At 51.8% G+C, this 26658-nt stretch overlaps 9 protein-coding genes across 9 annotated transcripts; 4 read left to right on the forward strand and 5 right to left on the reverse strand.

The window, feature by feature from the left end:
* Positions 1-2788: 2788 nt before the first annotated feature.
* J7T55_009433 (uncharacterized protein) lies at positions 2789-4144 on the forward strand (the record flags this gene model as incomplete). The annotated part of the gene is made up of 4 exons (XM_053135612.1): positions 2789-2911; positions 2993-3326; positions 3435-3626; positions 3732-4144. 4 exons carry the CDS (start codon positions 2789-2791, stop codon positions 4142-4144), a joined length of 1062 nt encoding a protein of 353 aa, XP_052986693.1.
* A 3110-nt stretch (positions 4145-7254) lies between these two features.
* Positions 7255-8133, forward strand: J7T55_009434 (dienelactone hydrolase family protein; the record flags this gene model as incomplete). The annotated part of the gene is made up of 1 exon (XM_053135613.1): positions 7255-8133. The coding sequence occupies one exon, from the start codon at positions 7255-7257 to the stop codon at positions 8131-8133; it is 879 nt and encodes a 292-aa protein (XP_052986694.1).
* A 2838-nt stretch (positions 8134-10971) lies between these two features.
* On the reverse strand, positions 10972-13102 carry J7T55_009435 (uncharacterized protein; the record flags this gene model as incomplete). The annotated part of the gene is made up of 4 exons (XM_053135614.1): positions 10972-11295; positions 11386-12132; positions 12296-12654; positions 12706-13102. The coding sequence occupies 4 exons, from the start codon at positions 13100-13102 to the stop codon at positions 10972-10974; spliced, it is 1827 nt and encodes a 608-aa protein (XP_052986695.1).
* A 772-nt stretch (positions 13103-13874) lies between these two features.
* J7T55_009436 (catalase) lies at positions 13875-14765 on the reverse strand (the record flags this gene model as incomplete). The annotated part of the gene is made up of 1 exon (XM_053135615.1): positions 13875-14765. The coding sequence occupies one exon, from the start codon at positions 14763-14765 to the stop codon at positions 13875-13877; it is 891 nt and encodes a 296-aa protein (XP_052986696.1).
* Positions 14766-15864: 1099 nt separating this feature from the next.
* Positions 15865-17016, reverse strand: J7T55_009437 (lpha beta hydrolase fold protein; the record flags this gene model as incomplete). The annotated part of the gene is made up of 1 exon (XM_053135616.1): positions 15865-17016. The coding sequence occupies one exon, from the start codon at positions 17014-17016 to the stop codon at positions 15865-15867; it is 1152 nt and encodes a 383-aa protein (XP_052986697.1).
* Positions 17017-17708: 692 nt separating this feature from the next.
* On the forward strand, positions 17709-18434 carry J7T55_009438 (glutathione s-transferase; the record flags this gene model as incomplete). Its single annotated transcript, XM_053135617.1, has 1 exon — positions 17709-18434. The coding sequence occupies one exon, from the start codon at positions 17709-17711 to the stop codon at positions 18432-18434; it is 726 nt and encodes a 241-aa protein (XP_052986698.1).
* Positions 18435-18925: 491 nt separating this feature from the next.
* Positions 18926-20003, reverse strand: J7T55_009439 (glycosylhydrolase 11-2; the record flags this gene model as incomplete). The annotated part of the gene is made up of 3 exons (XM_053135618.1): positions 18926-19147; positions 19232-19614; positions 19736-20003. 3 exons carry the CDS (start codon positions 20001-20003, stop codon positions 18926-18928), a joined length of 873 nt encoding a protein of 290 aa, XP_052986699.1.
* Positions 20004-22676: 2673 nt separating this feature from the next.
* Positions 22677-24146, reverse strand: J7T55_009440 (uncharacterized protein; the record flags this gene model as incomplete). The annotated part of the gene is made up of 1 exon (XM_053135619.1): positions 22677-24146. The coding sequence occupies one exon, from the start codon at positions 24144-24146 to the stop codon at positions 22677-22679; it is 1470 nt and encodes a 489-aa protein (XP_052986700.1).
* Positions 24147-25145: 999 nt separating this feature from the next.
* Positions 25146-26580, forward strand: J7T55_009441 (uncharacterized protein; the record flags this gene model as incomplete). Its single annotated transcript, XM_053135621.1, has 2 exons — positions 25146-25457; positions 25540-26580. The coding sequence occupies 2 exons, from the start codon at positions 25146-25148 to the stop codon at positions 26578-26580; spliced, it is 1353 nt and encodes a 450-aa protein (XP_052986701.1).
* Between the last annotated feature and the right edge of the window lie 78 nt (positions 26581-26658).

A 26658-nucleotide genomic window follows, 5' to 3' on the forward strand; every position in this document is an offset into this window, starting at 1 on the left:
ATCAACTACTTTAGAGCATCTTGTCAATTACACCACGCTACACATTACAACCTGGAATTCACACATCTCAGGTATGGGCCCGCGAATAAGCAATAGCTGTTTGCTACAAACACATTTGTTGAGTTACGATAGCAAACAAATATCAGCCCAGGCAGTAAATTGATAATAGTCCACCGCAAGCACACAGGGTCAAACAATGTCGTCCTTATCATTGATTCTGCAGAAGTTCCAGCAAGGACCCAATCGTACAGATGCAGTTGCTCGCCGGAGTCCCATGAAAACTCTGCGTCGTCGGGTCGAGTTCACATACTTAGTTGGCGCGCTTTGGGTGGTATGAACTGCTTTGCATGATTAACAAGCCGTCCTCACATACTTGGAGGCTGTATATTGTAAGAAGCCCACGAGCTAATCATCGATTTTCAGTTCTACCGCCTGAAGAGATCGGCCTTCATTAGATGAGCACCTTTTACTACACCGATCAGACTCCATTTTCAGAATAATTGCATAGTTCATTCCCATAAAGTGAGGATTTGTTACGAGTTCAGGTCGGTTTTCGTTTGCTGCGAGTCGTAGAATGGATATTGTACTGTTAAGGAGTAAGCGTACATCTGAAGTTCTTCTGAGAAAAGAGTTTGCTCCACGGATAGCTTGTGATGCCCTTGACTTTTGTTGCGACACTAGATTGAAAACCTAGGTATGATTGCCTTGTCTGTTATCTTTGACCTGCCGGCTTAGTGTATATGCCGGAACGCCATGGTGATTATGCTTGGACTTTATTTCAATCGGCCGACTTCGTGTTCTTGGGAAGAACAAATTCCCACGCGAGTACATCACAGACGGATAGATACATAGTGAGTTCAGTATCGCAGTTTCGCAAAATCAAGCAATTTCAATTTGAGCTTGAAGTGCATGATCCAAAGGACTGCCAGTGCAGGATGATGGTTACCTAGGTATAATTCAATTGAGGCCGATAATGTTCTGATAGCCATGTTGAAGGAAGCTCACTCGTAGAGATGATTAGACCCAGTCCAACGCCTTACCTCGCCCCACAATTTGCCCCGGAAAGGTTCGCGTAAGGAGTGACCGTAGCCTATTAGAGGTGATGATAGTGATTTCCCTGATCTGAACATCGCGCATACTCTACGGCTTGATTCCTCCCTTGCATCTTCCTATACATGCTCTGACTATTCTTCTCTAGGGCGTAGGAAAATAATCTCATGCACCTCGTATATGACGTCAAAAGTCGAATACTGGAGATAGGGTTACCTACGGGATTTGATCATATCACCAGCCTCACACACGGGATCTTCTTGGCAGGATGATACGGCGTTATAATAAGCTCCATCTTAGGGACGTATGCCCTCGGTCAAAACAAATAATACGAAATATACCATTGCCATAGAAATTTGAGGGAAAATAGATGGAAACATTGATCGTTTGACGCGCAGACGAGCCAAAATTGCCCATGGTTTCAGGGCTACCATGTGCGGTTTTAATCATGCCATACGGCCATATATACATGTCTAGACAACAAAGCCTCACTCTGCCCCGACGCCTTTTGTCTTCACGCTCAGGTCTCGATAGTCTCAATGATAAACATAAGGAAGCGCGCCGTTGTGCTCGGGAACAGAGATTGATCGATCACATCCCCACGCAGATTGTGTAATACAACACCTTTTCTCATGTTCTTTCACAGAGTCACCTTGGGTTCACCTTGGGTTCACCTTGGATATGTTCCGATTGTTCAGTTTATCTCTAAACCATTTTGATTAGGCTCTGGCACACGGAGAAGTCACAAGGAACTTGAACACTCTGTCACTTGACCGAGGTGGGAGGAATCAGTATATGATGTTGTCCGGGAGCAGACCACAAATCAACGGGCTGGTGCAGAAAAGTTATAACAGTTCCTTGCATCTCAGACAGAGCCACAGAGCTTTTGGTAAGTTGAGATACAAAGCCACTGATGATGGTGGTGGTGGTAGGAGGCTGTGCATATAAAATCTGCAATTTGGTCGGCTCATCCCGTCGCCCATGGCCTAGGCTTATGCTGACCCCTCGGCGGCCAAACGCTTGGCAAAGAAGAACAATGGTGCTGGCATGTGATCGTTCTTAGGGCTGTTGTTTGGATGGAAACATGGCTTGAGATCAGATTATAAGACGATGACGCGAACGGATCAACCCCACAGATACCCGATCGAAATCAAAACACTATCTCTGGACCTTACAGCAGACTACAACATTGTTTATTGTCTGGGACTGACCGGATGAAATGAGGTCAGTCAGCGTAGTCTTTGGAGGTTGGCGGGCTGGAGCGAGCCTCGGACGATAATCGACAAGATCGGCCGGATATGTCTATATCGGGCAATTTCATGAGCGTCTTTGCGGCAGCCCAGGTATCCCTGGCCAGTCCCATATGCAAAGGGGGTTGGCATCCCCAATCACCCAATTATCAAATGACAAGCCAGGCATCCGATGCGCATGAAAAGATGGAAGAACCCTGAAAGAATGAAACCATACAGGGCTGAGAGGCTCTCCTTCGTTGCAGACAACCCTTATATGATCCATAGCATGACGTCGCTTCGCGATCCACCGCATGTCAATCAAAGGCAACAAACTAGACCATCCGGGGCAATTAAAGAAGTACGAGTACGGGCAGCTTCAAGTGGCACAACTTTAAAAACATCATGCCTCCATTCATTGCAAGACCAGGTTTCTACCTCCACCACCGCGCAACGCATTTGCCCTCACACATGAATATCTGCTAGCTTTAAAAGCGCCAACCAAGAAAATGGGACTCCGTCTTACCGCCGCAGCTCCTGCCATTGCCTCGATTGCTGCCACAGCCCTCGGCATAGCCTTACTGGCTTCCGGATCTTCCACCGGCACTGCAAATAATAACTATTGGATTGCAGTAAGTCTACAGATGTGACTGGCGGCGTGTAGCTTTGACCCATTTGAGGATCACTGAATACTGATCTACTGAATGCGTTAGCTTAATACCTCGAAAATTGGCCAGGATCTGATTCAGATCACGCCTACGGATCAGTCGAGCAGCTCGAGCAACGACCCTCTTGGAGGTTTAGGAGGGATCATCAACGATATACCAGGCCTCAGTGGCATTCTGGACAACTTGACAAATGGCGTTGATCAAGGACTCAACGATCTCTCAGGAACGATTTTGGGGAACCTAACAGAGGCGCTGGGAATCAAAGACACATACCGACTATACACTACAAAGATGTGCCAGGGAAGCTTCCGCAATGAAGATGATCCCAACAGTGCCGTGGAGGTCGACTCGTGCTTCACGTATCGTGATCAAGGTCAAGGTATGCGCGCGCGCCCCAGTCGTGGAAAACACGTGGGATTTTATTCCCCAAATCATCTTGTGAGGCTCTGATAGATAGCTGATTACTGACAAATGTCTTTTCGATTAGGCCTGGTCAACATCACCAACTCTATCCCGTCCTCTCTCACAGTCGGGACTGCACAGGTCTCCGTGCCCCTTATCGCATCACTCAAGCAATCTCTGCAGAGCACAGTCAACCTAGCTGCCACCGCGGCAACTGTCATGATGGTGCTTTTGATCATTGGCTGCATCTGTACTGCTATTACAGCCATCGGCTCCAGTAAGACTCCCACCCCGTGCGTCCTCAGAGAGCGGATGTTTCTATGAACCCGCTTAGTTCTCTTCAACATAGTCGAGAATACCAAGTCTAACGCAAAATTTCAAGTCCTCGGAATTCTGCGATCACAATCCCGCTTATTGAGTGTCGTCAACACTGGGTTTTCAGTCCTCGGCGCGGGCATCTTCTTGGGTCTGGCTGGTATTGTAACCGGAGTTGTGGTTGCCGGTAGTGACAGCATCTCAGACCTTGGGCGAGGTTTCAATCTCGAGGTGAAGGAGGGCGGTGCATACCTCGCTATCATCTGGGTGTCGGCTGTTCTTGCCTGGGTCGCAAGTGCTTACTGGTTCATGGTCTGGTTTGTGGAATTTAGAAGGAGTGCCTTCTCGAGACGGCACAGAACATCGACGCAAATTGGTAACTGGAGAGGCATTATCGGCGAGGTGAGGAAAGACTTGAAAGTGAATGGGCACTTTGGGGAACATACATACGACGGTGAGAGGGGCGCGTTGAAAGCCTAACGCACCTATCGAACAATTACATTCCCGAAAAACTCTGAAACATAGCATCTGCCGCCTGACCTCAATGTCAAAAGAAGTTAACAACACGCATCCCTATCATCGATCCTTGAAGCACGGATCCTAAAGAGACAGTCGCTGCGTGACGGGATGGGTTAGGACAAATGATGCCGCTGATGACGCTCATCTTTACAGGCCTCAATGCTCAACTTGACCCTTGCCATCACTACTTGCTGATGGACCATGATTCCCGTGCGAGCACCATTTCAATCTGACTTGCAGGGTTAGTATATAGAGCTTTGACCGCTGCGAAGGGTCGGTCGCACTCACACCATCACCTCGCTGTCCATTTTCTAAACCGCTGCACGATCACAGGGATACAGGTGTCGGTTGCGATCAAAGTATCCTCTCAAATGAACCTCCGTTCATTCTGTGGTCCTAATGGTGACTTATTCCAATGTTCGTTCAACGGCTTTGTATTCATACTTTGCCAACTGTTTCTGAAAAAGTTGGATATCTTGCGTCCAGCTGACGAAGGTTCAACTATTTCCTCCCTTTTGTGTTCTTGAGTAAACAATTGCTTTGATGGGAGAACTTGTTTTTGACTCATCGCTTGAAAACCATACAAATAGTATAGATTACCCGAGTGCTCGACGAGTTATGATCGTATCGACTTCATCTGTGACCATCAGCACTCATTCGTGCGCTTAAGTGTTGTTTATTTGACCTTTTAGAATGGAATTTTCCTTGAGATAGAAGCATCTGTTTATAATATCGACGTCGTTGCCAACCAATTCATGGATGGAATCATTTCTGCTCACATTCCGCCTTGTCGTATCCATTGTAGCCACAGACAGTGAAAGGATTCCAAACTAATCGCACTGTGAGGTTAACAGTATTTCAAGAATTGTGATCATCAACGATCATTAGACGGCTCTTCCCCTATAAGTCGTCTCTGATAGTCGCTACTTAAGTAGGGGCACCGTAAAGCCCTCATTGTGCTACAGCCTATCCAATTCTATCATACCCACCCCTACGTGCAATTTCACCAACGCAATCTGATGTCTGTACACTTCTCTATTCTATATAAAAGCCAAGTATCTGGGTTCAAAATAAACCCTTCCATCTTGTTGTGACTTGTCAATCTCTTCGCAATGACCATCTTGGTATGAGGTGGACAAAAGTCACATGACCGTTTGTGCTGCACCTCCGTCTCTCTCAATGTGTGCATCCATACTTAAAAGGCACCGTTATTCCCCTAAATACTTCTCAGATGAGAGCTTGCACAAGTAATTATGTCAATCTATGACACCAGCTTGATACTACGACTTTGATACGACTGGAGGATACCGGGGCTATATCAGCAACTAAAACAACATCGTGCAGCGTAAGCAGTTCTTATCTTAGAGCACATTCACAATTCTGAGTCCTTGAGGTTGATCTTCTGTACGAGACAGTTGTCCAGAAGGAACTGGTGTAGACCATGATGCGGCTCTTCTTACGCGGAGCGCCATGAATGAAGCTGTTGTTTTGAAAGGTTTCTGAGACGTAGACAATAGTGAAAGGCTACGTTCATTCCACTGCATTTCCACGAATTGAGGCTCTCCAGATATCAAGGTCTACTGCACGCGCAACATTAGCACGACAAATTGCTGGTGCTGAACAAATGAGAATTGTTCCAAATAAAAAACGGGTCGCAAACATACTCAAATGTTCAATCGTATCTCTGACCAAATTCTCATTTTCTACCAAATATGAGACTAGGAAAATTTCACCCATGTAGTGTTCTAGGAAACTGCCCTGCTGTTATCACTTTAACCATCTCCAGAGGGTCAAAATCTGTGTCCCAATCTTCAGCCTACACGTGTATCTGTCTCCACGTTGGATTGTGTTGTATCGGTAGGCTAAAGGTTCTCACCGATCGCTAAACTTTGCGCTTTCGCAGATCACTCCCTGGAAAGATCAGGAATGTGACGGTAGCATAGCGGCAGTTCCAAGATGGCAAAACCAGGCAATGTGAGGCATTGCACGTCAAGATCGTGACTTACAGGCACCTTGGATATCTAGGGGCCCAAAACCATCGGCGACACAATATCAGCTTCAATTTAGTTCACCACAGTGGCTGTCACACCGGGACTGGGATAAGCGGTAGGCTGAGAGTGCAGCTTTCATCGGAAAATCCAGAAAAGCTTCGCCAATTCCTCGGGGGCTGCCACTAGGATTGGTGCTTTCGTGCCAGATTATCGCCGAGAAGTGCCAAGACAAGCATCAGTTGGTGAGTTGTCAGTGCCAAAAAGACGGTGAGATCTCCGAAGCTGTGTGATTGGATTTCGGGATCGCTCCCGGCTTTGCAAAGCTGGCTTTGTTGGTCGTGAAATCAGCAAACAGCAGCATGGGGAGAAATTTAAGCTCCCGCTACTTGCGGACGGAACGGGGCCAATGTCCGTCCCCTGCTGGGCCATGACGGAATGGGGTACTTGTAGCCAAAACAGTGTCACAGAAGGCCATGCTCAACGTTCCTGCGAGCCAAGGATGTGGGAGTAAAGAACCGGAACCCCTTGGGCAGGCTTGCAAGAACGAGCAGGCCCACGCAAGACCGGTGGATGGGCCCGTAGGGGCGGCGCGTCCAAGGCCGAGTCCATGGCGGAAGCGGACTGCTACCCGGTAGCAACAGCACCTGGGACTCAAGTCGGAGTAACTCCAGCTGCCGCCTCCTCGTATATTATGGCGTCAATGAAACGGGTCTAAATTTGTCCCCCGCACGCACGGGAAGAGGGCCCATGTGTGTGTGCCCTGGGCCGGGAAGTATTTGGGCATCAGGGTTGCCACAGAACGCAGCCATAATGGAAGGACGACGAGGCTGTGATTGTCGACAACCGCAACGGCTGACTCGTTCAAAAGGTCAGGCCAATGCCGCCGCGAGCAGTAAATTAGCCTAGTGCAACGCCACGAGCCTTGTCCACCTGCTGTTGCTCCCCACGGCCTGCAGTCAGTGGGTGTGTTCGATCTCGTCCCAAGCAAGCCGTGTGTGGAATGAGTCAGGGACATGCATGGAGCTTGAGACGCTCGCCCCGACATCACGGCCAGCGCCACCACCATCAGCGTGGCCCGACATGCCCTCTGCCACCACAACCACCAGCCTGCAAGCCCGCGCCGACTGCTTCAGTGGCTCTGTCCACACGGCTCAGCCGCTCGGCCATCTCGAGACCCTCTTCGATGTGCAGACCTATGTCACACGCGGGACCGCGACGTCCAACTCGACCATCATTTTCTTGACCGACGACTTCGGCTTGAACCTTGTCAACAACAAGCTCCTTGCCGACCAGTACGCCTCCAAGACGGGCCTGCGCGTTCTCGTGCCCAACCTCCTCCCAAATGGAGGCGTCCCGCTGTCGACGATAGGTCTTTCTGAGAAGTTGGCCACATCCGTACATTGGTACAATATCCTTGGCCACGCAAAACGCGCGTGGGCTGCTCTGAAGATCTGCGTCATCCTCGCCGCCTTCTCCTTCCGGGTGCGGAGGACTTTCCCCATTGTTCTAGGCTATGTCCGCGCCGTCCGAGCCTCGCTGCCATTGGGGGCCAAACTTGGCATCGCCGGCTTTTGCTTGGGAGGACACTGGTCGTCAAGGCTCTGCGCTGAACATGCTACCGAGGGAGGAGGTTCGCACCTAGTCGGCGCACATTTCACCGCCCACCCATCAAATGTCGACCCCAGTGAGCTCGCCAAGTTTGCGGAGAGGTTTAAAGTACCACAGAGTCTGGCGCTCGGGGACAGGGACGTCGCCTTACCGATCGACCAGGCGCACGAATTGGAGACGAACCTAAGGGAGGTCTACAGGAACGATCTCGACAGATTGGAAGTTAGGATATACGAGAGGTGTGGGCATGGCTTTGCATTGCGGGCAGACCCGAGAAAGATCGATGAGAACGAAGGGGCAGACATGGCCCTTGAGCAGGCGGTTGCGTGGTTCCGAAGATGGCTGGTTTGAGATGATCCTGTCCGTTGCGGGATAACCCCCACGGTGTGATCACTTTCAATTTGAGCCCTGCCCAACTGCTGCATATGTTCTGGGATACTTCACATGTCACTGCCTTGTGTTTCATACAGGTCAAGAGGCAAGCCTGATGGGGACGGCAGGTTGAGGGATCGCATCAGTGTCCGCTGTCATCTCGGAACACACTGCTTGTCCTCGGGAGGATGGATTTGATGGTCAAGCCCAGTGGATTGAACAATTTGCAACAAGGCAAATACAGTGACTAATTACAATCTACATCACCCGTTATGAACCATTGAAATTTTACACAGACGCCACGTTGCGCTTTCAGTTGCCAATCTCGACATCAACGACCATGATTTGGACGGATCGCAGCCCATGACAGCCATATAGACGGTGCTTGACAAATTGTCGTCCACGGGTAGACCGTCCCTTTGACTGTTGGGACTGACGATATTTGTTGACTGTATTCTCAGCAATTTTTGCCATTTTTCCTCTCGTTCAACTGGGAAATACTGTGCCTCTGAATCAAGACGAAACCCAACGCACGTTCCTTCAAACAAACCAAGATCTCGGGTTTTGCCGCTGATAATGTCGCGTGGTCTTATACTGGCAGCCCACCAGCCGGGGAGTGGGAGACTGAGAAGCATGCACTGCAACCTCCATGCTTTAGGTACCCAGCCTCCTTCGTTACCAGCCACCAAGCTTGGGAATAAATACCAATTCCTTCCATGGGATCAAGGAATCGCTACGCACGAGAGACCAGACTCGAGCTTAATTCAACCCAAGAGCGCTAGTTGACGTGCAGGTCTACCGCACACTTCGAGAGCCTAGTCATGATACCAAATTTGGGCTGCTCAATTTTCTTCCTTGCAATCGAGGTGCCTCCTTCAGCTTCAGCTGATTTTGGGTGTCAATTCCGATGGCACGGGAGGAGTTAGCTGATATTCGGCCATTACAGGTCGCATGACGGGATGAAAGACTCCTGCGGAATCCTGCGGTGTTGCTTATTTGAACGGCCTGCACCTGTTCAAGTTAAAATTTAGTGTCAGTCATGTCCATCGAAATACACCAGTTCATCGATGTGACGCCCTGACCTGCTATTTTTCTTCAGAATGGCTAATGGAATGTCACCCTCGCAGTGTTGTAATTTTTTTCCCTCTTCTTCTCGGTCTTCTTGCCGTCCTCCACTGTTTTCGTCTGGGGAAGCCAGCTCCGACGTCTGTGGCAAGCGACATTGCAGCCCCCTCCCCCCTGTTGCTTTGTCGACGTTGAACGCCGATTTGCATTGTTTTTGCGCCACAGCTCATTCACAAACATCTCCATACTGAGCAGAACTTGATTACTAATCAAATTTACAACCTTTAACTTAAATTCTATATAGTTATATTAACATCTTATTGTGCATTATCATCAATCCTATTTTATAAGTCTTTAGAATGCTCTAGAGGTATAGAATCAATTCCAATTGATTGCATCTCGATTGAACGTGTACGCAGCGTGTTATGGAGGATATTTATGAGTTGCCGATGTTGCTAGCAAATTTGTGTCGTTTTTGCGGCAGCGGCTCAAGCAACAGGGGGGGGGGCTGCATTTCGCTTGCCACAGACAGCAGCAGCTCTGGGCCATTTCACTTCCTGCACGCACAGACCTGTCAGCATCAGTCCGGCAGGCGTTCGCCAGACTTTATCTTGCTTCATTTATCTGTCCTGGACATGATGTCACGGCATGACCTTAAATCGTTCCGCCTCAATGACCGATGATGATATACTTTGCCTTAATCATAGTCGTTCATCGTCACCGCCAAAATAAGACGTGCTTGTGGGCAACTGCGTGGTCTGCGGCACAAGAAAATTAATCCACCTTAAGACGGATGGCTACATCCAAAACTGGGTTTCTGGTGTTCATTGGCGCATAGGCTGGTCAGGCTTCACACGATGCTGAGCGTTTGGATGTGGAAACAATTCAGATTCTTGAATCTGTGCGACGAGTAGTAATATCTGCAGTCATGGCATCTCAATATTGAGGGCTCAGGTCCCGTCGGATTTATAAGGTCTCTCGTGTGATCAAACCAGCAGGGTTATCAATAAATTAATGTTGAACTCGCATACAACAAATGTCCTGGAAATTAGCCCACGCTCTTACGTCCATATTGATGACTCTGCATCTGGTACTTCTAATACATGCACAGTCGTCAAAGAAAAAAAGGCAATACATGATTTCAGGATTCCCAGGAAGTATTACTGTATGCTAGGCTACTTCAAGGATGAGATTCACCATAAATACGGCGCATTTTCCGTCCAAGGACTGCTCTTGATGATGGAGGATCTCATGAAAGGTCTATTATCTGATCCAAGGGAGAAAAGATATCTGTGCCAAACGAAAGATGCTGCATCATGACCATTAATTAATCTATGCAACGTGTGGCATCTTAAGACTGCCTGGGATTAGAGCCGGTATTGAAGTTTGGGTCATTGACACGAGAAATAAGACTCTGGAATTTCTAGGAAGAGCTCAACACAGACAGGACATTGTCCCAACTGCTTCCTTGCGTCCTTTCAATATCAAATATATGAGATTCCGCTTTCAATGGCGTCCATTCCGATATAACCATCCGCTCTGTACGGATAGAGATATCCATCGAAAGCCCTCCATGTTTGAAGATTAGGGCGGCAAGCCATCGTTGTTCCAGCAGCCCGCCAGTCATTAGAGATCGTAAATGAAGTTTCTTGAAGGCTGTAGGAACCTAGACGGCTAGGCTCATACACCGAGGCTCCGAACCGATTGCCTAAAGCATCAAGGCCACACAAGCAGATTTTCCCGCCCATAAGCTTAGCGCTCAGTATTGCTGGCATCCGAGACAAAAGCCTTCCACAGCAGGTCCACGTCCTCGTTCCCACGCGCAGTCTCTCCCTGGGGCGTCACCTCGTCATGAGTAGCCTTGCTCTCGTGGCCACTTTCCTTGCGTGTTGCCATGTCGCTCGTGCAGTCCGGGCAACAGCAGCTCGTCGTCACCTCAACACGCACTCGTCCGTCAATGACCCTGGAAGGCTGGATGAAGCAGTAGCCGTGCTTCTCACCGACGGTGCTGAGCTTTTGGGCGACCTCCTCAGACTTGACATGCTCTTTATTCAGCTGGTGCATGATCTTGATCGCCTGCGCACGTTGTGACTCAGCAATGTGCAAAAGTCTCGCTTTGCTTGGAGTGGGGACCCAATTACGCCAGTATCGTATTGGTAGACTTACCGACGCGACCTCCTTCTTGACCTCCGGGTAACATTCCGCCATTCCATCCTTGTATGTGGCCTCCACACCAGCGATGGACTCGAGGACGGCTGCGGCCATCAGGTTGGGTCTCACTTCGGGCCGTGGCTCTGGCTTAGAGCAGAGCCCATTCGCAAACTCGATCAGGTCGTCGTGGGTCTTCAACTCGTCAAAACGCTTGAAAGAGCAGGCGGCGTCACCGCAGGGGTTGGGGGGTGCAGCTGCTCCTGGTGTCTGATGAACATCTGTCTGGGGAAACACACATGCCGGGATTGGGTTAATTGACGACGACAGGGAGGAGGATCGAGGCGGCAGGGCCGTAGCCTTCTCAGTGGGCTCCAGCTTCAATTTGTTAAACGTGGCCCGAGCGACATCTGCTGCGCCATCCAACTCTCCAAATGAGGGCATGTCAACGTTCCGCTTGCCTTTGGCATTTTCAGCGAGCACCTCGCCGTTCAAGGTGGTCTTACTGGTCTTTGGCTTCGGAGCAGTGCTCGGCCGAGTGCTATAGTCGACGTGATGCTGTGTGGCAAACTGCTGGTCCTCCCTGCGAGAGCGTTCCACAAAGGCACTGTAGTCGTTTTGATTAGCTAGGTGGAAGAGCATCGGTTGGAACTGGTCCTCGTAGTCTGTGTGGAACATGAAGTGCTTCGCCACATGTGCGATCCCACTGCTGACCATGGGCGACTGGCAATAGTGTTTGTTCCTGCTGTAGACCAGTTCTAAATCCTGAAGGCGCGTAAATGATTAGCAAGTGTTGTAACCCAATCATGGGGCTGGGTTATAAGACATTGAGGCCAGGCAATGCTATAGGCTTATTCAATCGATACCAAGGGGCCGATGGAGCGAATGGTCTGGGTCATGGCAATGTAGACATAACAGAGAAACATACCTCAAGGGACTTGTTGACCTTCGCCCTGGACCAATTGTGGGAATTTCCTTTTGCGATAGCTTCCGTCATGCCCATGAGGATGTTGACCAGATTGGCCTCCTCCTTGCGCCTGAATTGCTCGGAAACACTGTTGTCAATGGCTTCGGCGGCGATCGCCTGGGCCTTCTGCAGGTGCTTGCTGGCGTTTTCAAAGTTGGCCTTGATCGAGTCGATCTTTGTGGAGATGGCAGCTATCTCGTGCTCCTTTCGCTTGATGATCTGGTTGGCCTCTAGGACATCACGAGCGCACTCATTCATGCGACGTGAGACCTCAAGGCCGCTATTTGCGATGACGTTGTCTTGGGCAATGACAGCTTGGGCTGCGTCGAAAAGTCTTTGATCAGCTTCGCGGCGAGCCACTAAAGGCTCACTTCCCTTCAGTGCTGTCTTTCCCTTTGTTTTCCCCTTCATCTTGGGCTTCTTGTCGGGCTTCTTGATGCTGGAGGTCTGCAGGCTGGTATCAAAGGGCATACCGTTTCCAGCTTTGGACTGGGACTGGGCGATTTTGGTGTCAGAAGAAGGAAGGGAATGGACGGGAGGTTTGTCGAGGTGAAGTGAGGGCATGGCAGGGTGTGAGTTGCCAGTCAGACAGGTTGTTGGTTCCAAGACAGCATTGGCACTGGTTGAGCTGACTGCTGAGTTCGTATCGCCACCGTCATCACCATCAGTAGCTTTGTGGGGCATGAGCGACGTGGTGGAGAGGGACTTGGGGATTCGCAAGTGAAAATCGACGCGTCTTTGAGTTGCCAGGTCGCGTAGGCGGTCCATTTCCGCTGGTGGTGGCGCTGGCTGTGATGCTGAAATTAGTAACCATGGCGGGAAGGTCGATAGTGAGAGTGATCTAGGGTTTAAAAGATCAGACGAAAACATGATGTGGACAAAAGTGAAGTCTGTGATGCGTTTGTGCAAGGTTGTCACACGAGGCAGGCCTTCAGTCAAAGAATGATGCTCACAGCCCTTAAACCCCGCGTCCACTATGCCGCTGCTGTCTCTGGGTGCAACGGACTTCAATATTGCAATATTTGAAATGGCCAGTTTCGAGGATAAAGAGATGGTGATGCCCGTTGTTTAAGGGTTTGACCATAAGACAATTCGGTTCGCAAGAGGAAGCCCACAGCTTGTCTTCATAACAGCTAGGTACACATAAAGCCTGATACCTAGATGCCTCAGGAACTCAAATCTGGTCGAAAAAGAAACATGGAGAAAACGCCTCTTGGTACGCCTGGTCTGGGTTGTGCCGTAGGTGCAGGCCAGTGACTGCGAACATGCCTACTACCTAGGTGGCAAACAGATAGGGCATAGAGCCGATTTTTGAAATCACGTCAGTTTGTAGAGGATGTATAATAGGCACAGGAAACAAAGTCTCCAGGTTTTCAATTCCTAGCACTCTTTTGGCCTACATGTGCCAGGCTTGCTGAGTCTTTCTCTAGAGATCTGCCTCCGCCATGCCCTTCGCCCGTACCCACGATGTGAGGTGCCTCGGCCAAGATTCCCTCTCGCGAGTCATCAGCTTCGCCCATCATCATTCACCATTCACTATTCACCATTCAACCTCAAAGTCTCGCTCCGGCTGGGGCTTTGCCTTCCACCCGCTCATCTTGACATTGTTCCAGGCCAGCTGCTCCGAGGTCATTGTGCCTTGAAAACGCTTGCAGTCGTTCCCGGAGAAGACGATGTACCCAGAGCCATGGACATTGCCGTTGTTGTCGACCGCGTCATCTGGCACCGAGGCCTCATCGGATATCTGCCCCTGCCAGCGAAACCAAAACTTGGGGTGACGGAATGAGTTCTTCTCAAAGGTCGAGGTGCGACGGCGCTGACGCTCTTCCGAGTCGATAGAGCTAGACAAGGACTGCAGATCATCGTCGTCGTCGTCATCGTCATCATCACCTTCTCCATCATCCTCGTCCTCCTGACCCTCGTCTCCTACAAAAGCCTTTCTGCCGCCTTTGCCGCTGCGTCCGGATGCCTTCTTGCCATTGGGGATACCTGCCATTCGCTCGGCTGTCTTCTTCCCCTTGGACTCAGCTTCCCCCGAGTCGGCTGCTCCAGTGCCCCCGAGCTGGCTCCAAATCCTCCACAGCAGCTTTCTGCTGCCCGCGAAAACAACAGTGGCGTCCATGACCCCGGCAGACTTGAGCGAGCCGAGGAGCCCGTCCTCGTCGTCTGTCAGCCGGTAGATCTCGAGTACGACCTCGCCGCTTGCGCTGCTCCTCCGCCTCTTAGCCTTGTTGGAGTTCCCCGCGCTCGCCGCGGCATTTGCGCCATCTGCCTGCAGCCGGTCGATGGCGGGACACTTGATCAGATGGGTGCCAAACATGTTGCTGACCTGGAATTCATGGCGCTTTTGTCCACGGCCACCTCGGTCGTTTCGGTTGTGCAAGTGACGCGTGTTGAAAGCTGCATCCTGCCAGTCGTTCTCGTTCTCCATTTTTTATATGCTGTGTCTGTAAAAGAGGTCGTGAGGATTCAAGGGCGCTCTAGGAGGCTTTAGATAGACACGCAGGGCCTTGGTGTGGCCGCATTCAAGCAAGACAGGCTTCCCCTCATCAAAGCAGCTCACAACAACCTCGCCCAACCTGGTCCTCTTCTTTTTCCAGCTTGCCAAGCTTGCCTGTGCAGACGTCGGCGTGTGTCAAGATCGGCGCAGAGAGGCTGGGAAAGGGAGTTGACAGAGAGGAGAGGAATCGGGCATGGACACAGACGTTGGGGAAGGGGGGACGGGACGGGACGATGCAGTCTATGTCGAGTCTCGGTTCATGTTCGAGTCGCGTGACATCGAACCACTCAACGGCCCGCCCACCGCGTCATTAATTACTGTCTAATTGTCTAGCCTTGTCCGCTACTAATGTACCTTAGTACCCCAATCTTCAAAGACTGCAGCTGTTTTCTGCTAGTTATTTGGAAACGTTTGTAGTATATTCTTTCTTTCTGAACTCAGATGCCACACCTGGGCGGTGGATCGCAGCACATATACGTCAATCGGTTGTCAGATACTTTATTCATCAATATAGCAAGAAAGGTATGTTTTCACGCGCCTTTCAAATGCAACTTAGAAGCTGTACAACATCGACCTATACAGCGCTGTGTCGTGCACCAAACACACCCAAGTGAATTATTATTTGAACCCGACTACCATAGTGAGCAGCAATGCTCCAACGTTGTAAGCCGAGGCCTGCATCGATGATGGCTCCTGTCCCAAGGTGCCCAGGTATCATGCAGTGCGCCGGTACTGGATCATCAGCATGAGCCCGTCGCCACGGTGGTGACTAGGATGCATGCGTCACTGGTCCCCGAGAGTCAAGGTCTCGAAGTTATCATGATCGGTTTTTGGAATCGGCAAAAAAATCGCAGAATCGCAAAATGCAAGCATAATTATATACAACCGGCACCTAGAGCGATAGTCACACAAACATCAAGAGGCGCACATTTCAGCCAAGAGCTATTTGGCCAAAGAACGATTTCCAAAACATGCAAGACGAGACAGCTCTCGCGCTCGATGGAGAGACAGACGACCTCAGATGGGCTGATCACTGACGGAAGAGCCACTCCCCAGCCAGCCTGATGATCTCGTCCCTCTTCAGCAACCCATCCTCGCTCGTCTTCTCATCCGCTCCCATGGCCCCCGGCATGTCGAACCCATGGCCAGCATCGGCAATACACAGCCACTTGACCTCCCCATCCCGGTTCTTCTCCTCCCACGCGAACCTCTGGTCACCCGTGGTGATCAGCGCTCCCAGCTTGCCGCTCGCCTCAGGCGCCTCCTGGCCAATCCGCTGGTCCAGCCCTGGGACCTGCCTCCCAGTCAGCCGACACGCCAGGCGCCAGGCCTCATGGCCAAGCATATCCAGCTCGCAACCGATGATCCAGACGCGCTCGGGAAGCGCACTCCGATCCGCGTAGACGGGCGACAGCAACGGATCGCGGAGGTTCTGGCCGACGGGGATATAGGACCAGTCGAAAGCATCCGCAAGGGCCAGCAGGGGGTCCCTGGTCGTGCCACGGGCACCATGCAGGGCTGTCTTGTAGTGCCTCGTGGTAGCCTTTTGCTGGGGAGTGATGCTGAGGTCAGTAACGGGGTAGATGGGGACGATGCCGGCGGTGATCCTCTCCCTGATGGAGGGGAACTGGCTGATGGTGAGGCACAAGTTCCCACCGGCCGAGAAGCCCACAAGGCCGACCTTGGCGGGGTCGATGTGGGGCTTGAGCTCCTCGTCGGCGAAGACGGCGTTGATCTGGGCCTCGAGGTCTGAGAGTGGGCCAGGGAAAGGGTTCGCCGGGGCCTTGGCGTAGTTGACGGCGACCACCAGGGCGTTATGCTGGTTGGCAAAGAGGTGGTTCCAGGCATCGTTGTCGGAGGGGTCACCGACGACGAAGCCGCCGCCGTGGATGCTGAGCAGGAGAGGAAGCGGTGACTGCGACTGGCGATCGTAGGCGGCTGGAAAGAAGATGCGGACGGGCAGGCGAGGGCGCGATGGGTATGTCTTGATGAGGGTCGGGTAGTCGTCGGGCGGGCTGCGGCGCTGCTTCCAGTGCCGCATCGCCATGGCAGGGCCGACGACCACGAGCTGCATGGCATTGACAGCCAGTGTGTACAGGACTCTTGTGAGGAGTGGCTTGGCCACACAGGGCTGCTTGTCGCGGCCGTCCGCACGCACGGCATTGGTGTCTTGGTCAGCCATTGTGGTGGTTGTTGTCGCTGTTGTTGAGTGATGTGATGTGATATGATGTGATGGATGCCAACTGGAGTTGTTTTCCCTGGCCGATGTTCTTGCGAACACGAACACGGTGCACCGTGGCGCAGAATGAGTCTGGATGGTGCAGCAGCTCGAGTCGCAGCAGCACCTCCTGCGGCCTCGGGATAGTCTTCCTAATGAAGGTAGTCTATTGTGATAGATGATAGAAGTACTTTGGCTTAAGTACCCCGCCTCGGTGGAGAGGCAGTAGTCTACCTAGGTACATCAGCACTTGCCTCACTCAAACATTCTCGACCCTAACCTGGACAAGAACAAAAGCAAAGGATACCCTCCCTCCCCCTCTTCATCTCTCCCCTCCCTTTGCCCAGGTCCTAACCCTGAATTGGCGCGCAGGCCGACCTCCCCCTCCGGACATCCTCTTCGAAAACGTCATCTCTCACATTATTTGTAATCTTCTTCTCCTCTCCCTCTCCTTTCTCTCCCTTCAACTTTCAAGCTCATATCTCGACCACAAATCCATTACATTGGAGCTCTCGCCCTTTTTCAATTTGCATCAGAAGCACAAATTGTTTCCATCGTTCTGGGAAACTCACTCAATTGAGAATCGCAGGGAGGAGAGAGAGATATAGAGAGAGAAAGAGAGGGCTGCGCTCCTAGACAGACACAAGACAAGCATCATGGCTGCCAACAAGATCACGCTTTTCGACCTCGCCAGCAAGGATGGCAATAAGTGCTGGTCTCTCAACCCGTGGAAGGCACGCTTCGTCCTCAACTTCAAGGGCCTCGACTACGACACCGAGTTCGTCGAGTACCCGGATCTCAAGCCACGCCTGGCCCCTCACTTCGACGCCCCGCTCGAGGCCTACACCAGCCCCACCATCCGCTACACCGATGGCAAGTATATCATGGACTCCAAGGTCATCGCCCAGACCATCGAGAAGGACCACCCACAGCCACCTCTGCACCTCGATTCGCCCTACCTCACCAAGCTCGAGGAGATCCTGCCAAACCTCATGCCCTCCCTGCGCGGCAACTACATCCCTTTCATCCCCAAGCGACTGCTCAACGAAGCCAGCGTCCCTTACTGGTATCAGACTCGCGAGGCCAAGCTAGGTATGAAGCTGGATGAGCTGGAGGCGTCCGAGGCCGGAGACCCCAGCTGGTCCAAGGCTGAGCCCTTGCTCAAGCAAGTCACCGACGCCCTCAAGGAGAACCCCTACGGCCCCTTCTTTGCCGGCAAGACTGTCAGCTATGCAGACTTTGTCTGGGCTGGCTTCTTGATCTTCTGGCGACGCATCGGGGATGACAAGTTCAGCGAGATTCTCAAGAGGACTGGCGACCCTGCCCTGCATGAGGCATTGCTGAAGGCTGTCGAGCCCTGGTCAGAGAGAAATGACCACTGAGTGTCTTCGTTCCCGTCGGTGCATAGTCAACATAATTATGACACCCCACAACAATGGAGGTTCTATTCCCGCATCAATGATGGGTCAATGCGAACGTGAGCTATGGTGTCAATCGTTCCAATAATGCTCCACTGGTGGGCTTCGAGAATGTCTCATCCAGGAACAATCTTCTAGTCCTACTGGTTCATGACATCCATCGCGCTCAAGCGGTCCAAGATCCGGGACGACTCGACCACACCTGCACAGTGGCCCCAGCCCTGGCATCCATCTAGACTTAGTCACTTGCTTTATAGGTTCTTCAAACACTCAACAGCATCTGCATTACCACCAATCTGCATGACCTGTTTTTGTCTCATTCGCTATGTACAGTCCTCAACAACGCGGGGAAATGCTGACAATTCTCCGGTAAACGGTCTCTTCTCTCCCGGACACGTGTTTCGCTTTCCCAACTTCGACGCGGACGATCCCCCTCAAGCTACAAGTCATCCAAATTACAAGCACTGAGAATAGTACGTGTTGGCGGCCTTGCATGTCCCTGACGAGCAGCACGTAGACCCCGTCCATCCTTGGCCACCGCACTGTCCATACAAGGCGGCACAACTGCTTGCAGGGGGAGTCGGCGAGGTCGCAGGAGCTGATGAAGTGGTACCACCTCCGCTGTTTCCGCCGGCGGAAGATCCAACAGTGATTGTCGACGAGCCGGTGCTGAAATACTGTTTAATGAAGAATATCGTCAGTCAGGTGCCAGGACCAAGAAAATATCTAATTATGAAGCTACAGGCAGTTTCTTGACTCACCCCTTCGGTGGCGACAATCTGGTAATTGTGCGTGCCTAGCGTAAGGCCAGACTGAGTCCATGCATTGAAGTGGGTGGCCGTGTTCACGGTCCCTCCAGTTCTCTTGGACTGCCGGACGGACCAGTACTGGTAGAAGGTCGCCGTGCCGTCAATGCTTGGCTGGTTGACTCGCTGCGTTCGGTAGATGTCGTACGTCCCGCCATCCGACGTCACAGACCCGAGGCGGGTGGCCCCCGTGCTGGGGTTGTAGGTGCCAAAGTTCTCGACAATGTAGTACTCGATCAAGGGGTTTCTCGTCCAGCCATAGACGGCAAGATACGAGTTGCCATTGGGAGAGTATGTACCCGAGTAGGTAATCTCGCGGGCGCTGCCCGGGTTCCAACCTAGACGCCAAGCCAACCGTCAGCATTAAGATACGTAGGTATAGTAATCGCCGAATAGATGTCTGCCTGCGAGGAAGACCGGAACGTTTTCTCTTGCCTTTGCCTCCAACAAAATTCCCACCGCTGCCCCAAGTTATACTGTACTGGCCACCAGGTCCGTTTGTGTAGGTGACCTGAGAGCCGCCGTCGGTCCAGAACGAATAGTAATAGCCGTTGTTGGTTCCCGTCTGGCTCTGAGACTGACGTGCAACCAGATCGGAGAACTCAGTCACGTTGGCATCACGCTCCGCAAAGAGGAGTTCATGGAAGGCTGGCCCGCGCTCCGTAGGCACTGCAAGCACTGAGCTTGCGGCGAACAGGGAGACGAGAAGACTTGGCAAAGCGATCATCTTGATTTAATTTGCTGTGTTGGGTATGATGAATGGAGTCGAACAGTCCTGTCCTCAAGCGATGTGAGAAAGGGGCATTGTAGTTTGTCGGCGGGTTCAAGCTTTGCACTTATACTCCCAAGACCAGACCCATATCGTTGAATCTTGGGAACTCCATCTACTCTAGGCGTCTTGGCCAATTCTGTTCGTATCGCCGGATGTAACTAAAAAGCACACCAAATGAAATAAATGAATCCCTGCCGGGAAAAGGGCGAAGATGATCTGATGACCGCGTCGTGTTCAAGACATGCCCGAGACCTTAGCAGGATGCACCCACGAATCATCAGAGGCTCAAATCTCTGAGGTTGCTTCTCTCAGCCTTGATTCTGTACATAGATCTACAACTACTTGATTTTACCTGTACAGACGTCGACGGATGTCATTCCCTTGGTTCACGCCCAAGCCCCTGGACAAGGGCATTCAGGCTGAATGCAACGTGGCTTGCTCGCACATTTCACATCCACAATGTCAACATCCGGGGGCTAGCCTTCTTGGCACCGTCTTGGTATCATAAGTGCCCCCCAAAAGCCTCTTGGCCTTGACCCCAAGATAGGAAATGCGGCTGAACACGGCCGAAGGTTGTACAGACAGGCTCCAGACCAAGCTTTCCTGGACACTCACATGCCGTCTCTCGATGCGCGTTCGGGCCATTCAGATGACGGCAGCTGGTCCTGCACAGACAAAATGAGATGAGAGCTTGTGTCTTGGACCTATTTTATCACATGCAGGCTCTCAGATTGCTTGACTCGGGCGACTGGAAGCTGGTAGTAAGTTTGCTTTCAATTTAGGCGGAATCGAAGGCGAAGGCTACGCGTAGGCAGCCCAAACTGTTTCTATTCGAAGGTCTCCCATCTACAGCAGGTTACGAAATCGCTCAGTGGCTCTCATAATAGGGATATTCCCATTCGGATTCATACTACTTTGGTACATACAGTCGGGATTGACAGTGAAGGTGAAGATGCTCCTGCGCTACATATGGATGTATGCTACTGCTTTGCACTCCGCAGAACAAAAGAGGGGATCACTTGGTGTCTTTGTGAGATATCTGAAGCTACAATAGGACCGGTGAATCCGAACTGGGTGTATCACCACCATTGGGACTCGAGCTACAACAGACTTCAGGGGTATGAGGTATTCTTCGAATATGATAGGAGGCGCCTGAACAGGTGTAAGTGTCAGGCATTAGGGATAAAGACGAAATTGAAGAATTTTGCAGGACGCTGTGGGATTGCGTGAGCAGTACTACATCGTCCTTCTCATACCCTGCTGTTTGGCACTGCGTGTCTGTTTATTTTTTTTTTCCCGCCCAACGACCATTTCGCTTCCTCTTCCAGTTTCACCGAAGCAGTGGCCACAAAAGTGTGGCATCGGGTAAAATAAGGAGCACTTCGATTCAATGGATTTATTTGCTGACGTGTTCATTGGAATCCTACCAAGTAGCCGTGGTATATCGCCTTGATCTTTGTCTCAATTCATTTCCGCAAGCATGTTGTTCAAATAGCACAACATAAGAAATACCTCAGTAGTGAAGGAGTTTAGATTTACGTCTAGCTATGTTGCTGAGCTCGCGACGGGTAGTTGACTTGTACTCTCGGCTGCTCTTCATGGTGAAAGTGTTTGTGGCTTGCAGATTCTACTATGATGAACAGAGGGCTCGGGGCCATGCCACCCTAATTTCTCCCCGAACGTGACTTCCATCTCATTGGCTATATGATCTTATCATGTAGACCGACTCTGGCGGAGCCTGGGCGCAGATCAGACTACTTGGGCGGAAGCTTGTGACCTGAACTTCGCAACTGGCTCACTCCAAACGCGTGACAGAGATGGTGCCAATCTAGCCTCGATGCCTTTACCCTGGGAGGGAAGGGGTGGCATGGAACAGGTGTTATTGTTCTAGACATACACAGTCCCGATTCAACAAAAAAAAGACTTCGAGATCAGCACTGGACGTAGTCTTCGCCCGCCCCCGCCCCCGGTTCTGGTCTCAATCAAACTCGTCCCACCACCTGGAAGATAGCCGAGGAAGTCGGGCAACGATCCAGAACATTTTCAAACCTCCCTTACCATTTATGAACAAGGTTCAGTGTTCTGTGTGTATTCATCAAGTCGGTAATTCATGTCTTTTACACTTGCGAGTCGCCCAACGTCCGGAAGGTCTGGCTACCGACAAGACGCAGGTGACAAGGAGTCGTCATCGTCAGCTGTGGTTGACTACTATCTCGGGTTTTTTCTCCAGCCATGCTTTGTTACTTGGTGGGTTTTCTTTCAATCTCCTTTCTCATCACTCTTGTTACTTGGAGAATCATCCATCTCTCCCGATATCTGTAGATTCCCGACTATCTACCGTTTTCAAACCTCGTTTCAAGCTTCCTGCATATTGTCATAATTGTTTATCTCTTTATAGGTCTATACGTTCATGCAGCCTTTCTGCTTGCAGAACAATTTTTTGGAACCAAAATGGTCACAATCGGTGATAAGACTTCTCTGATGCTTTCGAGGCAGCGTTAGGAATTAGAATTGAACTAGGTCTAGGTATGATGAGTCTTCTCGCTGGCCAAATTTGGATATTTCACCGTCGGCTCTGGGATGAGCTCCTCACATCCGGTCCCTGGCTGTCCGTGGCAGGGACGTGTCCTATCTCCGAGGGATACCTACGGCCCTCCTCAGGACCTCCATGAATCTCCAGACGTCGACGAAGTTATTGTACATTGGCACTGGCGCCACACGGAGGACATCCGGCTTGCGCTTGTCGCACACAATGCCCTCATCCGCGAACTCCTCCAGCACCTTGTCCAGCAGGCCATCTCTCAGCAGGATGCTCAACTGTGCGCCCCGCTCAGCGATATTAGCTGGGGTCACGATGGTAAATGCGGGCTTCTCGGCACGCTGCTCATCCGCCAGAATTTGATTGAGTAGGGCCTCGGCATAGCATGTCAGGACAAGGCTCTTGTTCCTCAGGTTTGTGAAGCCCGCCTCGTTGAACATGCTCAACGCCCCACTCAGGGCTGCGAGGTCCAGTGCTGAAGGGTTACCGATCTGGAACCCACCCGCGCCGGGCGTCGGCTGGAACTGCTTGGCCATCTGGAAGCGCACACTCTTGTCACCACCGTACCAGCCACTCAGGCGTGGGCGGAACACGGGCTTGGGCTGCCCGTCTTCGCTGTCAGCACCCGAGGTCCACTCCACCTTGCCGTGGCGCTCGTGCACGAACGCGCCGGCGATAGATCCCGGACCAGAGTTGATGTACTTGTATGTGCACCACATGGCAAAGTCCACATTCCATTCGTGGAGCTGGAGGTCGACGTTCCCTGCTGCGTGGGCCAGGTCCCAGCCCACTACGATGCCTCTGTCCTGTGCGTATCTGGTGATGGTCGGAATGTCGAACAGCTGTCCGCTATAGTATTGGATTCCCGGGAGGAGGATGAGAGCCGTGTCATTGGCGTGCTCGTCGATGGTGGCGAGGATCTGGCTCGTGGGGATGTACAAGCCTTCATCCTTGGGCCAGATCTCCACCATGGACTTGGCCGGGTCCAGGTTGTGCCACTGGATGTGCGAGTGAATGGCATAGTAGTCGCTTGGGAAGGGTTTCCATTCCAGGATGATCTTGTGGCGTTTCTCCGTCGGCCTGTAGAAGGCAGCCAACAGCAGATGGATGTTGGTCGTCAGGGTATTCATGTAGACAATCTCGCTTGGAAGCGCGCCCATGAAATCTGCTGACTGAGTGGCACACTGGGCGGCCATGTCTTGCCAGTTTACAAGGGGCGAGTCCTCGAGGTCTACGAAGTGGCCATTGACCCCTATGGATCCCCACGTGTCGAGCTGCGCGTTGATGTATCGGCGTGTAGCTTGAGACTGCAGGCCCAGAGAGTTGCCGCAGAAGTAGATGGCGCCGTGCCCATCCTTCTCTTGCCCGTTGACAGAAGGTGATGTTGCGGGCTTGAGCGCCTTGCTCTTTAGTGAGGCCTTGGTCGGGAAGAAGTATTCATTCCGCAAATGCTTAATCGGGTCAGAGTTGTCGAGCGACTGGGCGTGCTGCAGTGAAAAGTCGCTGAACACCGGCTTCTTGCCAGACCGTATCTGACCAGCAGTGGCACTGAAGTCCATCTTTGATATGACTAATAACACGTAAAGAGGGTATGGTTGGTGCCCGGATGGTGAGAAGACACGTCTATGCGACAGGCTGTTGAGATGATCCTTCTCGTCTCTACTGGGTAGTGACTGATCGGCTTCTCTTTGTAGACAGCAGTCCAAGCAATGAGTAATAGCCCCTCAAGCTCGAATGAAGTCGCTCAACGCCCAAGATGCTGATGTAATGGATCCCAGAGACGAGAAAGCTTTTCGGCTCGCCCCGAGAGCGGCGTTTAGCCACCAGTAGTCCGTCAGTCAGGGAATCAGGGGTGGGGTTTGGGGGTCAGAGCGAGACGGACGTACGCAGAGAAAAAGGGCCGGGCCAAAGCCAAGCCAAGCAAAGCTCTCGACGGGTTGTAGTGGCGGGAGATGACATCCGAACATCCGCCTTTCCGAATCGTTTCTTCTCTCTTCCGCGTCTAGCCGCCGTCCGGATGTCATTTTCGTCGCAAAGCACCGACGCCTTGGCCTATCCTCCGGGTCCATTATTTCTAACCAGCATACGTCTCAGGCAATCAGTGCCTTGCCCATGCTGTGTTGCTCACGGAAGTGCCAAACATCCACGGAAGTAGACATTATGGTTCGATTGCGGAAGAAGTGGCAGCAATGTAGGATCTTCTGTGCCCCCCCCCCCCCAAAAGGCTATACCAGCGGATGGGCATCCTCCCACCTCCCCCTTTGCCCGGAAACCTGGCAAGAAGTAAACGTCTACAGTAATTCTAGAGGTCTGGTTCGATCACGAAAGATGGGTCTCTTATAGAAATACCAACTATTCATACCGACGTGCAACTCTGTACCAAAATTGTTCTGGCGCTTAAGACTCATTTACACATCCTTCTGAATCCATCTTCATCCCTTCCAAAACTCTGTTCATCACCTTGTCAACAGCAATTCGGACCACATAGTACTTTCTCCCGTGTTCTTCCTTGCCCTTGCTCCCTGATTGTACTCCTCCCAAGTCATCCCGTACGCAACATGTCGCCTCACGCCGTCACTGAGCAGTTTCAGGACGAAGAGCTTCTCGCATCTTTTAATGTCACAAGCAATGGCTTCCTTCCTTCAGAGGAGCCCCTCAAGTTCCTTCCGAACTCATACTATGAGCCATGGGAGCTCTTAATTCATAACCTCCAGAGTCATCTTGGTAATGGCACACTGAGACAAAAGGTAGACCAGTTACCGGTGCTGTCAACCGAAGGTCTCAGGACGGAGCCTGAATGGAGGAGGGCATATGTTATCTTGACCCTCCTGACACACTCGTATGTTTGGGGCGGTGACAAGGCTGCAGAGGTACGCTCACAACCCATTCGCACAGCCGAGAAAGCCAGATGTGTCTCGACATGGGCCTGTACTGATCATCATATCGTGGCAGATCCTCCCTCCCACACTATCTGTTCCTCTCCTCGCTATCTCCCAGCACCTTGAAGTGCCTCCAGTAGCGACATACGCCGCCCTTAACCTCTGGAATTTCAGTTCGTCCACAGACTGCTTCACCGACCTCGATAGCCTCAAGTCGCCACACACCTTCACGGGCACCGAAGATGAGTCCTGGTTTCTTTGTGTCTCGGTCGCTATGGAGGCTCAGGGCGCCTACATCATGCCCATGATGCTCAAGGCTCTACGAGCCATCCACACGCGCGATTATGACACCATCGCTGCAGCCCTGGACGAATTATCTGTCTGCATTAGGAAGGTCGGCGTGCTCCTCGACCGCATGCGCGAGAGGTGCGACCCCATGGTCTTTTACCACAAGATCAGGCCATTCCTCGCCGGATCTATGAATATGGCCGCGTCGGGCCTGCCAAAGGGCCTCTTTTACGACGAGGGCAACGGTCAGGGGTCATGGCAGCAGTGGCGCGGCGGAAGCAACGGGCAATCATCACTAATTCAGTTCTGGGATGTTGTGCTGGGCGTGACGCACACATCCGATGGGAGCAATAACCCGCACTCCAAGGGCGGAAAACCCGAGGAGAAGAGCTTCCACCAGGAGGTGAGGGAGTATATGCCCGGCGGGCACCGGCGTTTCCTTGAGCACATCGGGCGGTCGGGCAGCATACGCTCGCTAGCGATGATGCCGACGAGTGGAGAAAAGCATGCGAGGATGCAGGAGGCATATGCCGCGGCGACCAAGACACTGACCGAGTTCAGGAACAAACACCTGGGCATCGTGACCACGTACATTGTCATTCCATCCAGGAAACCATGGACGGGGGACGCAGGCAAAAAGGCTGTCAACCTGGCGACCCTGTCGACAAGGCAGCAGAATGAGAAGAAGGACGCCGGGAAGAATGGAGCTGATAAGGAGCTGACCGGAACAGGAGGCACGGCACTGTTGCCATTCCTGAAGCAGGCAAGGGATGATACTCTGGAGGCTGGGCAACTCGTGCGGGAAACTGCCATAGCAAAGCGATGAGCACTGCCGAGATAGATTCCGTGAAAACACGCATGCAGCTGTTAGGAGTTAGGGTTCATGGGTTTTCTTTGTCTCGGT

Source organism: Diaporthe amygdali, assembly GCF_026229845.1.
Source record: "Diaporthe amygdali strain CAA958 chromosome Unknown NODE_57_length_265687_cov_63_683457, whole genome shotgun sequence".
NCBI lineage: Eukaryota > Fungi > Ascomycota > Sordariomycetes > Diaporthales > Diaporthaceae > Diaporthe > Diaporthe amygdali.